General features: G+C 45.9%; 2 protein-coding genes across 18 annotated transcripts in view; one reads left to right on the top strand and one right to left on the bottom strand.

Annotated features, from left to right (window-relative positions):
* Plcd4 (phospholipase C delta 4) overlaps positions 1-11,504 on the bottom strand; it is a 26,245-nt gene that overhangs the window by 13,929 nt on the left and 812 nt on the right. For 5 of the 10 annotated variants that reach the window (XR_004117932.1, XR_004117926.1, XR_004117933.1 and 2 more), the window contains exons 1-6: positions 8,502-9,177; positions 6,055-6,149; positions 5,760-5,918; positions 4,376-4,604; positions 2,818-2,947; positions 1,763-1,994 (exon numbers count right to left, since the gene is read on the bottom strand). Coding sequence is in view for 2 of the 10 variants with exons in the window: in XM_031367964.1 (XP_031223824.1) it covers positions 1,763-1,994; positions 2,818-2,947; positions 4,376-4,604; positions 5,760-5,918; positions 6,055-6,076 (772 nt within the window). In the remaining 8 variants the exon portion in view is untranslated. Of the gene's footprint in view, positions 1-1,762; positions 1,995-2,817; positions 2,948-4,375; positions 4,605-5,759; positions 5,919-6,054; positions 6,150-8,501; positions 9,178-10,510; positions 11,499-11,504 lie in introns of those variants that run through there. The other 5 variants (XR_004117929.1, XR_004117930.1, XR_004117927.1 and 2 more) reach the window with 5 other exon arrangements.
* Usp37 (ubiquitin specific peptidase 37) overlaps positions 9,231-11,504 on the top strand; it is a 106,384-nt gene continuing 104,110 nt past the window's right edge. For 2 of the 8 annotated variants that reach the window (XM_031367949.1, XM_031367948.1), the window contains exon 1: positions 9,239-9,350. The gene's annotated coding sequence lies outside the window, so the exon portion shown is untranslated. Of the gene's footprint in view, positions 9,351-11,504 lie in introns of all 8 variants that reach the window. The other 6 variants (XM_031367952.1, XM_031367951.1, XM_031367950.1 and 3 more) reach the window with 5 other exon arrangements.

The following is an 11,504-nucleotide window of genomic DNA, read 5'->3' as shown; positions in this document are numbered from 1 at the left end:
TTTTTTTTTTTTTTAATTTTATTTATTTAATGTATGAGTGCTCTGATCTGCAGGCCAGAAGAGGGCATTAGATCCCCTTATAGAAGGTTGTGAACCACCATGTGGTTGCTGGGACTTGAACTCAGGACCTTCAGAAAAGCAGCTAGTGCTCTTCTTAACCAGCTCACCAGCCCCTACTTTATCATTTTTATGAGAGACACTACTTGAGGGATGACCTGGCTTTGCATCTCAGCTCCATTCTCATTGGCTGCTGGCTTCTAGAAAGTTGTTTAATCTCCTTTTTATTTGTACTTTATTCTGTTTGTATATGTGTATGAGTGAGGTGTGAGCACATATGTGTATGAGTGTGTATGGTGGAGGCCAGAGGAGGACATGAAATATCCTGTTTCATCACATTCTACCTTATTTATTGAGTAGGGTCTCTCACTGAACCTGAAACTAGGCTGAAAGCTAGCAAACCCTGGTGACCCTCATCTCTTCCCTCCATGCACAGAACTGAGATCACAGGCACATGACCAAGACTGGCTTATTTTTTTAAGATTTATTTATTTATTTTATGTGTATGAGTGCTCTATCTGCATGTACACCTGCATTCCAGGAGAAGCATTAGATCATGTAATAGGTGGTTGTGAGCCACCATGTGTTTGCTGGGAATTGAACTCAGGACCTCTGGAAGAACAGCCAATGCTCTTAACCACTGAGCCATCTCTCCGGCCCCAGGCCTAGCTTTTTGTATGGATGTTAGGATCTGAACTTAGGTTGCTATGCTTGCATGACAAACACTCTTACTTATTGAGCCACCTCTCTAGCTCCCCACTTGATCTTTTTAAGTCTCTGTTTTATATAATAAAACTTAAGAATAGAGCCCATCTTGTCAGGAAGGCTAAAGCCAGACAAGAATGTAAAGATGTCAGCACATTGCAGGATATTCAGTGAAATCCCAATGTATTGATGGTTTTCTATTTTCCTTTCCTTTCCTTTTCTTTTCTTTTCTTCTTATTTTTGTTTTTCAAGACAGGGTTTCTCTATGTAGCCCCTGGCTGTCCTGGAACTCACTCTGTAGACCAGATGGCCTCGAACTCAGAAATCCGCCTGCCTCTGCCTCCCAAGTGCTGGGATTAAAGGCGGGTGCCACCACTGACTACCCGGCTTTTTTGGGTGGGGGTGTCTATTTTTCAAAGTTGCTGTAAGGACTAAATTAAGTGAAGAATGTGGAAGTGTTTTGTAAATCATTTACTATAGATATAAATTTCTCACGCTCTGAAGAGAATGGAGGGATGGAAGTGAGTCCACTAAAAGGAAAGTAATATCTTAGCTGTACTTATCAAATGCCAGATATTTGGCCTCATGACTGCCCCAGGACTAAGCCGACCAGATTTCCAAGTCAAGTGCTTAAGAACTCAAGTCTAACTTAACTTCCAGGAAGCTAACATGGGCAAAAGAACTGTTGTGTAGGGAGGAGGGAGGGACCAAGTGCTTTCTTCTTCCACTGAGGAGAAAGCTGATAAGGCGATGTGATGTGAAATGTGAGCCTAGGGAAGGGCCAGGGCCTCACACTCTTCCTCCTAAGGGATGAAGGTCTCTCTGTCTTAACTAACAGGGAAGGGCTACTTTAGGTGATATGGTTCAGTGAGATGATTGGGGAGGAGGCCAGAAGAGGGGTGCAGCCTTCCCTACAGTAGGAGAAGACTCTGTGTCTGGGTGTTTGTTTAGCCCCTGTCCCCCAATCCCTGTGTCTAACATCTACCCACTTAGTTCTTACCATTCTCAGAAGGCTCATAGCGGTCAATGAGTTCCAAAGCAAGGTCAGGGGCATGGTCATTTTCTTTCTGTTCCTCTCTAAGGAAATCCACAAATTCCAGCAAGGTCAGCTTCTGTTTGTCGGATGAAAAGTTCTCGAATATTTCTTCAATCTCAGTGCGCTTAGTCAAGGCCTTATAGAACTGTACAAATTCTTGTGCTCCTAGAGCATTGGATTGGGTAGCATCTGCTTCCTGCAAGAGATTTAGCAGGGCGTGGATAAACTCTGAGGAATGGGTTGATCTTCATTTGTCCCGTAGGGTTGAATGGCCAACAAGTTTCAGAAATCTGTCTGTCTGTCTCTGTCTCTCTGTATCTCTGTCTCTGTCGCTGTCTCTGTCTAGCACTGGGAGTAGCCCGACACACACACACACACACACACACACACACACCATGTCTGGCTTTTTATACAAATGCTGGAGTAGAACTTGAGTTCTATTCTTATATGGCAAGCACTTTAACCACAGAGTCATCTTCTCATGTTCTGTAACCATCATCTTAAGATGTGTTTATAAAACTCTCAGAGAGTTCCTGATATTTCTCATGGTTACAAATCACTCTAGTAAATAAAAGACACAGTTTTAGCCCTGTCATTTAATGTGAGATGGAATTTATGGTTTGCTTGGGTTTTTTTTGTTTGTTTGTTTGTTTTGTTTTGTTTTGTTTTTTAGACAGGTTTCCTCTGCATAGCCCTGGCTGTCCTAAAACTTGGTCTGTAGACCAGGCTGGCCTCAAACTCAAAGATCTGCTTGCCTCTGCCTCCCAAGTGCTGAGACTACAAGTATGCACCACCATGCCTAGGTCTTAATGTTATTTTTCTTTTCTAGAGATTATGACTCATCCTCCCAACACTGAGCGTCCAGAGCCCCATTCCCCACACAGATTTCACTGAGCTTCTTATGGTAATGGAGTACACAGGAGTCAAGAAATGAAGGCTACTAGGTGGGGTCAGAGACCTTCTGGCCAAGTAAAGACATGATCTTGCTGGCTCCTGCAAACCCTCCCCAGTAAACACACCTGGAAAAGACTGAAGGCATATTCTTCATCCATTTCTATATTCATCAGAAGCAGCAGCCGTTGAGCTTCTCCGAAACTCACCCGGCCATCCTGGTTTCTGTCTCCTTGTTGGAACCACTCATTCAACATTCCAGCTCTGAGTCAAGGCAAAAATTCGGTGTGTGTGCAATGCATGTGCATGTGTGCAGTGCATGTGTGCAGTGCATATATACAGTGTGTGCTTATCCATTGATCCCCTCCTCCTGTCTCTGTTGCCAGTTTCTCTTCCAAGCCAATTCATTCTCTACATAGCTTCTAGAATAATCTCTCCCGGATATAAATCTATCTTGTCACTGGATGGCCCGGGTGCCTGCAGGGACCTACCTCTCTGTTGTCTACAGAAAGAAACATAAGTTCTAACACAGAAGTTGAGCTCCCCCTGCCCTTGTGATCTAGCCCAGCCCAGCCTTCTCACCGTATCTTTCTTCGTCCTTTTGCTAGACTCAGCAGCTCCTTCCTCTGAACATAACATGACCTGCTTCCTCAGTCTCCCTTCCCTGAACCCTTCATTTATGTTATCCTCTCAGCCAGGAGTGCCTTCCCACATTCCTTCTTCAGGTTTAAATGGAACTACTTTCCTTTCTTTCTCTGACAGGGTCCCCAGTAGCCAAGAAAGACTTTACTTCTGATCCTTGTCCTTCTGCCTCCTGGGTAGTACGATTACAGGCACACATTACCATGACAACTAGATACAGTGCTGGGGTCAGATCCAAGGTTCACGCATGCTAGGGGCCACCAGCTCCAACACGAGCTATATCTCTGGTCCAAAATCACATTCTATTTCTTCCCTGGCACTTTCTCAGAACACTCTAGGATCAAGTACCTCTCTAATTTAATACTTAAATTATTTACACAAATGGTTCTTTCCACTAACGAAAGTAATGTATATGGTCTCATTGATCTTGATATCCCTAATACTAGACACAGTGGTGGATGCAGTCTGGCTAATGGGTGCTGAATGAATGTATACACGCATGAAGTAATGTGCAACCTAGAAACGTCTTTTACATGTGTTAGAGGGTCTGCAAGCTACTGGGTGTGTGTGTAGGGGATCAGAGGACAAAGTGTAGGAGTCAGTTCTTCCACCATGTGGGCTCCACAGATTGAGTTCAGGCTGTGAGGCTTGGTGACAAGCACCTTCTCTCACTGAAATATCTCACTGACATCATCTAGGAATCTTGAAGTGAGTCTACACCACCGCACCCACAAGGAGTTCTTCCCACACCTGTGGTAGTGAATGCTTGCTACTGGGATGCCTGTTTACATCACAGGAGCAGCACTCTGCTTGCCCTTCTTCCTCTCATTGGCCCTTCCTCTTATCCTGGGTTCTCAGTCTCATTCTCTGGCTCTGACTGGCAAATATCCATTTCTCCTTCAGAATCATCAGCTCTATACTGGCCCCCATCTCTCCCCACCCCACTTGGATCTATTTCTGCATCCTTCCCTTATTCCCTTGGTTCTGCAGCATCTGACTCCTTCAGTAACCCCTGCCCACACCCTAGCTCCATCAGGTTGATACTGATCCAGTTGCTCCTGGTGGTCCATGCTGGCGACAAGATCCACCAACAGCTGGAGTCCTCGCATCCAAATCTGGGCCTCGTGAACACTGCTGGCCACTAGGTCCAGGTTGGGGCGGCGCCCATAAAAGACAATGGTGAAGCCTTGCTCCAGGGGAAACTCTTCCACCAGATAGCGCAACAACTCGGAGTCCTGGCCCTTACGTATCCGCTCCACATCAGAGATGGAAACTGCCAGAAAAGAAGCAGGTGATTGAGGAGAGGAGTCTGACAAGCAACAGGGGAAAGGGATGGTGACCAGAACTCCCTTCTCCATGCAGACACAGAGGCGGGGTTTCTAAAGGCTGGATCCCAAAGGATCCTCCCACGAGGTGATAGAGACCCAGTGAGTCAGGAGTTCGTGTGACTCTGTGTTTTCTTAGGCAGCATAGCAAGGAGGTTCAGCTAGACCTGGCAAGACCTGACTCCCAGCCACCAGCTGTTAGAGTGAAGGCCCAAACTTAACCCCTCAGTGTCCACATCTTAAAAAAATGGATGGTCTCATTCACGGCAAGTGGCAATGGTTCCCACAGGAGAGCTAGTGGGGCTGACAATTACACCTGTAAAATAGGACCACCAGAAGAGTCCAGTGTATGCCTGTGTTTCAGGTCTGACGCTTTCCTCTTTCCAGGTGCCCAGAGGGGAGTTAGAGGAATTCTTCCAGTCTCTACCTCAGTTCGAGGTGGTGTGGCTCCTGAGTATTGGTTATGTCTCTAGAGCTGACTCTTTATTCTGTGATCGAGTGCCTAAAGGTACCATAATGAGCTTGGCCAACAGAGTTGGCACAACATTGGGCTGCATTTTGTGCTTTGAAATATTGCAATGACTAACGTTTATGAAATCCATGGAGGTTTCCTGCTAGATGTTTCACATATTAGATCGGTGAGTCTCCATAATTTACAGGTGGGTGTAGGTTAACCCCCATTTTGTAGATGAGAAACTTTAGTTCAATTAAGTAATCTGTCCAAAGCAACTCGACCAGAAAGTGGCATAACCAGGGTTTTAATCCCGACAACATACACACACACACACACAGATAGATAGATAGATAGATAGATAGATAGATAGATAGATAGATACACATATATACAGATATATATATATATATGTTATTTATGGAGATTTATCATGTGCCAGGGCTCTTCTAAGCCACCCTCTGTGCAATAATTAGTTAATTATTAAATTAGTTAACTTAATCCTCATTACAGAGTCTTACAGAGGCAAGAGATGTTTATCATCTTGAATAGAGCCACACAAGATCCTGGTCCCTCCTCTGCCTTCAAACTTCTGGATTCCTAAGAGACCCACCCACTCATACACTCACCCACAGCCATCAAAGTCACTCACAAGTGGGCTTGAGTATGCTGTCAGGTTGCCGTCCATGCCAGACTGTCATGCCATCATTCTGAAGTCTGAAGTATCGTAGCTTCTTCCAGCTTTTGGTCCTCACCTTGCGCATCATCGTGCCTTCTTGCATCAGCAGCAGGTTCTCATCAGTGGCCATTACTGAGCCGGGAAAAGCAGGGACTTATTTACTCAGTGGGAAGGCTAGGGGGCCCAGAGGAGCTCTGGAACCAGGGTCTAACCTCCTCCCACCCCCTGGGCTTTCCTCCAAGACCTCTTCCGAAGCAGGGGTACTCACAGTCTTGAATCTGAGATTTCATCACCCACTGTTCCACCAGCTGGTGTCAGAGTCAGCTAAAGGAACAAGGAGCAGCAAAGGGCTTTGGGTGAATCCTGGAGTTGGAGAGAACAAGAGAAAGAAACCCAGGCTCTCCTTAGTGGCGTGTATCAGGCGCTTCATCTCATCTGTAGCTATTTGCATTTCTGAGTTTGCTGACTCTGAGGCTTAGCTAGGCTAAGAAACCTGTCTCAATTTATACACAGATTGGAATTTAAGATAAGATACATAGATCTATCTTTGTTAACTAGTTCCCATGGCTATCTCCAGGGTGGGCTAAAGCAGGGCATGTTCTAAACACTCTCTAGCTACCCTGCACGCATTGAGTAACATGGCTCCACACCTTGCTCATTCCCTGTGTCCTTGTTATTAGGGTCTGCCATCTTGCTGCCAGCCTTTATGAGAACCTAGGATCTGCCCATGCCCTAGCTGTCTCTCCTCCAGGCAGGGTGTTTCCATTTTTTTCTTCCTGGAGCCCTGTCTACACTCTCAGGTGCATTGTGCCAAACTGCTAAAGAGCTAGGGCAGAATCCTTTTCTTTCTTTCTTTGAGATAGAGTCTCATGTAGCCAAGGCTGGCCTTGAACTCCTGATTCTCCTGCTCCCACCTCTTGTGCTGGGATCACAGATGTAAGCCACTATGTCCAGCATCAGGTTCAGCTCTTACTCAGCTTGTGCTGAAACTGACACATCTCAAAGCATAAAGCATGAGTGAAAGACCTATGCTTAAACAGAAATGTGCTGTAATTACTCATTTAAAGTTTATAATTTTGACAATGCTAAACATGTAAAAGAAAACCTAAGGCTGCAGAGATGGCTCGGCGGTTAAGAGCACTGACTGCTCTTCCAGAAGTCCTGAGTTTAATTCCCAGCAACCACATAGTGGCTCACAACCATCTGTAATGGGATCTGATGCCCTCTTCTGGTGTTTCTGAAGACAGCTACAGTGTACTCATGTAAGTAAAAATAAAATAAAAAAAGAAAGAAAGAAACCTCAAATTCTAGGAAGTAGCTGCCTCTGGTGAAACATTCCTGTTATCCCAAAATTTAGGAGCTCAAGGCTAGCCTCAGCCACTTAATGAGTTCTAGGTCAACCTGGGTTATATGAAACCTGTCTCACAGAAATTGAAAAAAAAAAAAGAAAAAGAAAAAAAAAAAAAAACGTCCAAATCTGTAAAGTGATCCTTTAGTCAGCATTCCATTAAAACATCATGCAGCTTTAGGCTAGAGAGATGGTTCAGCATTTGAGAGCACTGGCTGCCCTTCTAGAGAATCCAGGTTCAATTCCCAACATGGATACAGTGGCTCACAACTATCCGTAACTCCAATCCCAAAAGATACAACAACTTCTTCTGGTTTCAGTGGCCACCAAGTGGTACATACACATGCATCCAGGAAAAATACCCATATACTTAAAACCAATAAATTTTAAAGTATAATTCAGTCTAACTCCTACATTTTTACAGATGGATAATCTATGATGTGATGTGACCTGTGTAGTCACACAGCATATTAGAACCCTAATTGTCTTTTTCTTTTTTTTAAGATAGGGTCTCTCCTTGTAGCCCTGGCTCTCCTGGAATTCACTCTGTAGACCAGGCTGACCTCAAACTCTCAGAGATTCCCCCTTCCTCTGCTTCTCAATTGCTGCGTTAAAGGTATGTGCCACTCTGCCCTGCTCTTCTGCCCATATTTAATAAGAAGACCTATAAAGTCACCTAGTTAGGAGTAACTCTTTTTTTGAGACAAAGTCTCTCTCTATAGTCCTGGCTGTCCTGGAACTTGCTCTGGAGACCAGGCTGGCCTTGAACTTAGAGATCTGCCTGCCTCTGCCTCCCAGGTGCTGAGGTTGTGCAGCACCACACCTGGCCTTAAGCCTAAGGAGAGTAAGAGAGTCACAGAGAATGCACCTTCCCTGGCTTGATGACCTAGAGAGGGTGCCCTAAAGGGGTAGAGGAGTGTGGGGCAAAGGAGAGAAACAGTTATGATAGTTCTAGGAGGAGAAGCCAGTATGTGCTCCTAGCTAAGAGCCCTCTTGGATGGAAGAAGGGTCCCAAGGAGCTCCTTTAGGGACAGAAAGCATCGTTTTTTCCATGTGTGGATACACTATTTTGGAATGTTCATACTGTTTAAAACTGCTGCATGAAGACCAGAGGACAAAGTAACGGGTCACTCTTAAATTCTTTGGCTGCTCAGATCACAGTGGGCTGAGGGCGACCTGAAGTCGCAGCTTCCACCTTGTAGGCACAGGACTCTGTAGCTGGTTATGGGATTGGAAGAAGGCAATATCCAGGAACGTTACATGTCCTGGAACATGGGAAACCCGAGAACAGAGCCCAGGATCCAACGTTTCCCAAGCCACCCTTACAAAACTACTTTGCCTCTTTTCTCCCCCTGCCCCTGTCTAACCTGTCCCCACTTGAGAGTGGTGGTTTTAACTTGTATCTGTGTGGGGTACAGTCAAGAGTGTCAGCAGCACCTCGGGAAAGCCATAGCGTATGAGACCTGAGCTTCATGGAGGAGACTGAAGACCAGAAAGATTGGCTGTCCTGACCGGGTCCTTCAGTGACACAACTGCAATAGATTGCAGGTCTCTCTACAACCGATCCAGAGTTCACCAACTCTTCCCTTAGAAAGGGCCTTCTCCTGAAGGCATGTTGAAAGAAGGCCTGAGACCAGTGAGGGACACCGATGATCTTTCTCTCCATGCCATCATCTTCCAGGTCTCCTACATCCCGCCAAACAACTTTCTTTTCTTCCCCTTGTCTTGCCTCTCCCATCCCATGCCCGACTCTTTCTTTCCTTTCTTCCTAGCTCACTCCTTTCTCTCTCACCAGCCTCTCTGCTCCCTCAAGTCAAGCTTTTTTTGTGTTCTCTTCTTCTTAACCTTCTCCTCCTCCTCTTTCTCCATCATCCTTTCCTGCCATTCCCCTCCTTTATCTCCACTAATTGCCAATAGCCCTGGCTCTCAGCCCCTTGAAGGATTTTGAGTCTATAGTCCAGGAAAGAGGGCACTTTCATTTGGACACTCAGTAACATGCCTCTCCTTTCAGCCTCATTTTCCCCTGTATCCTAGGAGACCGACTAAACAAAGTGCCCAAAGAATGTGTTAGAACCCAAGTGTTCCAGGGCTTGGTGTTCCCTCTGGTGTCTGAAAGGAAGGATGGTTACAACGGATGCAGGTGCAGTGGGGCGAGAAGAAGCAGAGGGTTTGGGAGAGGGGGCACCAGCAAGGACACAAAGGATAAAATTCTAAAAGTAAGAGAGATTGGGTCAGCCGGGCACGGTGGTAATCTTAACACGTGGGAGGTGCAAACAGAAGGGTCAGGCGTTCGAGGATCATCCTTGGCTAGATAGGAAGTTTGAGGGCAGCCTGGGTTTGGGGTAAGGTGAGATTAGCACATATACATATATTTGGGATCTTGTACTTCCAAGTAGCTTTATATGACCCTCAGCGTTTGGAAGTGTCAACACCATGTGCCAATGACACATTACAGTAGGAGGTCAGGGTATCTCAAATTTCTCTCTGGGAGGCAGGAAGGAAGAGAGCTATTTTGTCTACATTCTCACTTCTGAAAAGGGTTATGGCTAACCTGTTTCATATAAAGTGGATTGGATGGCTCTGCTCACAGGTTATAGCCCTTAGAATGTTAGAACTTGAAGGCTCTCTCAAGTCCATAGACTTAGGACTAGATCAATTATCTCAGGAGAGTGTTTCAGAATTTGCCAGATTACAATTTCCAAGGATGAGGAGAGCACATTTAGTGGGCACCCTAATAAGCAGACTTGGCACAAAAGCAACCTGGGGAGCCCTACAATCTATTACAGATCAAACAGTTGTCTGTGCCCTTAAAGTTCCATGGCTTACAACCTGCTAGTGTACCAAGAACTTGCCTTGGCTTGTTAAGCAGGCAAAAAAGCCCCGAACCAACCAAAACAAACAAACAGCACAGAATAAACTCAAACCCTGACTCTTTCCAAGGTTGTCTTAAAATGATCTCTTTATTACCAGGAGTTCAGATGTCTCATGAGTTTTGGACAACCCCCATTTGGTAACCCTCAACAGTCTGTTAATGCATCTTCATTGATAAGAATCTATTCTCATTCTACCTCCTGTCTTACTGGGGGTAGATTCATCTCTGAGAGGTGGCTAGGGTCAGTACTCATGGCCCCCGTACAGCTAAGAGGTTTCTCTATAAAAGGGTGATTGACACAGCCGGGAAGAAATGGTTTTTAAGAGTCAGATAGGATAAACTGGAGAGAACCAGCAAGAGGGAGGGAGCTCTGTGGAACCTGGGGGGGTGGGGAAGGGAAAGGAGCCTAGTTTAACCCAGTACAGGTATGCATCTGCAGGGATGAGTTAGGACTCAGGCAGGACTCAGCTTGGCCAGAGGTTGGTTAGAGCTCAGGGCCCTTACCTGGGTAGGATATTACTATCCTGTGTCTGTCCGAGCTCCACAATGCTCTCTGGAGAAGGCTCCTCTTCTCCTTTGCACTTGACTGCTTCCACCCTGGACTGCAGTTTGCCGCTGCTGCCGCTGTAACTGGCAGAGTTACAGCCCGAGAGGAGGACTGGGGTGGGGAAGAAGTGTGAGCGCTTTCCTACGTCCAGCCTATCCAACTCTTAAAGGTCCAGGGCACTGGTCAACAGGAGGAGTTGTGGGGGCGGGGTGGCAGAAAAGGATTAAGGGAATAGATTGAGGTTGATAGCAACACACCTCCAGGGAGAAGGAGCCTGACTGCCTTTTATCTTGATGCCTCCCCACCTGGACCCCTTACTGACCCCAATCCCACAATTGTTCTCAAAGTGAAAGCCAAGCCTGTCTGTTGCAGGGCTCTGTGAATCACTGCTTTTCATTCTGGTCAGAGTCTGTGTGGAATACCACTGTTTTTGCCCTCATTTCATCTGGCTGCTCTCCATGGTGTCTCTTTCCACCTGCTTGTTCCTGTGTTTCTGCATTCTGCCTTGCAAAGGCAAATCAATCTGAGTCCGTAAAAAAAAAACAACAAGAGCTGAGCAAGATAGGGAGAAGGGAAGAAATAGCAGTCAGTCTGAAGGGGCCGTATCTGTGTACACATGTGAAACAGCTTGTGTATATATGGTGGGTGCTTTTGTTTGTTTGTTTGTTTGTTTTTAAAGCAGGGCTTCTTGTGGCCCAGCCTAACCTTGAATTTGTTATGTTCTTAAACATGATTTACAGCTGGGGGGTGACCTTATATATCCTCCTGCCTCCACCTCTTGAGCGCTGAGACTCAGGTGTGTACTGCTGTGCCCAGTTGAAATGGTGATGAGAATGAAACCCAGATCTGTGTGTATAGTGGTCAAGCACTTTGCCAACTGAACTACATCCTCAGCAGCCCCCTCACCCCACCCCCGCATAATGTCCTCTTTCCTCTTGTAATCATTTGTTC

The sequence above is a fragment of the Mastomys coucha genome, unplaced genomic scaffold (genome assembly GCF_008632895.1).
Source record: "Mastomys coucha isolate ucsf_1 unplaced genomic scaffold, UCSF_Mcou_1 pScaffold14, whole genome shotgun sequence".
Taxonomy (NCBI): domain Eukaryota; kingdom Metazoa; phylum Chordata; class Mammalia; order Rodentia; family Muridae; genus Mastomys; species Mastomys coucha.
The sequence above is the reverse complement of the archived record's forward strand: the minus strand, read 5'-3'. Positions and strand labels throughout refer to the sequence as shown.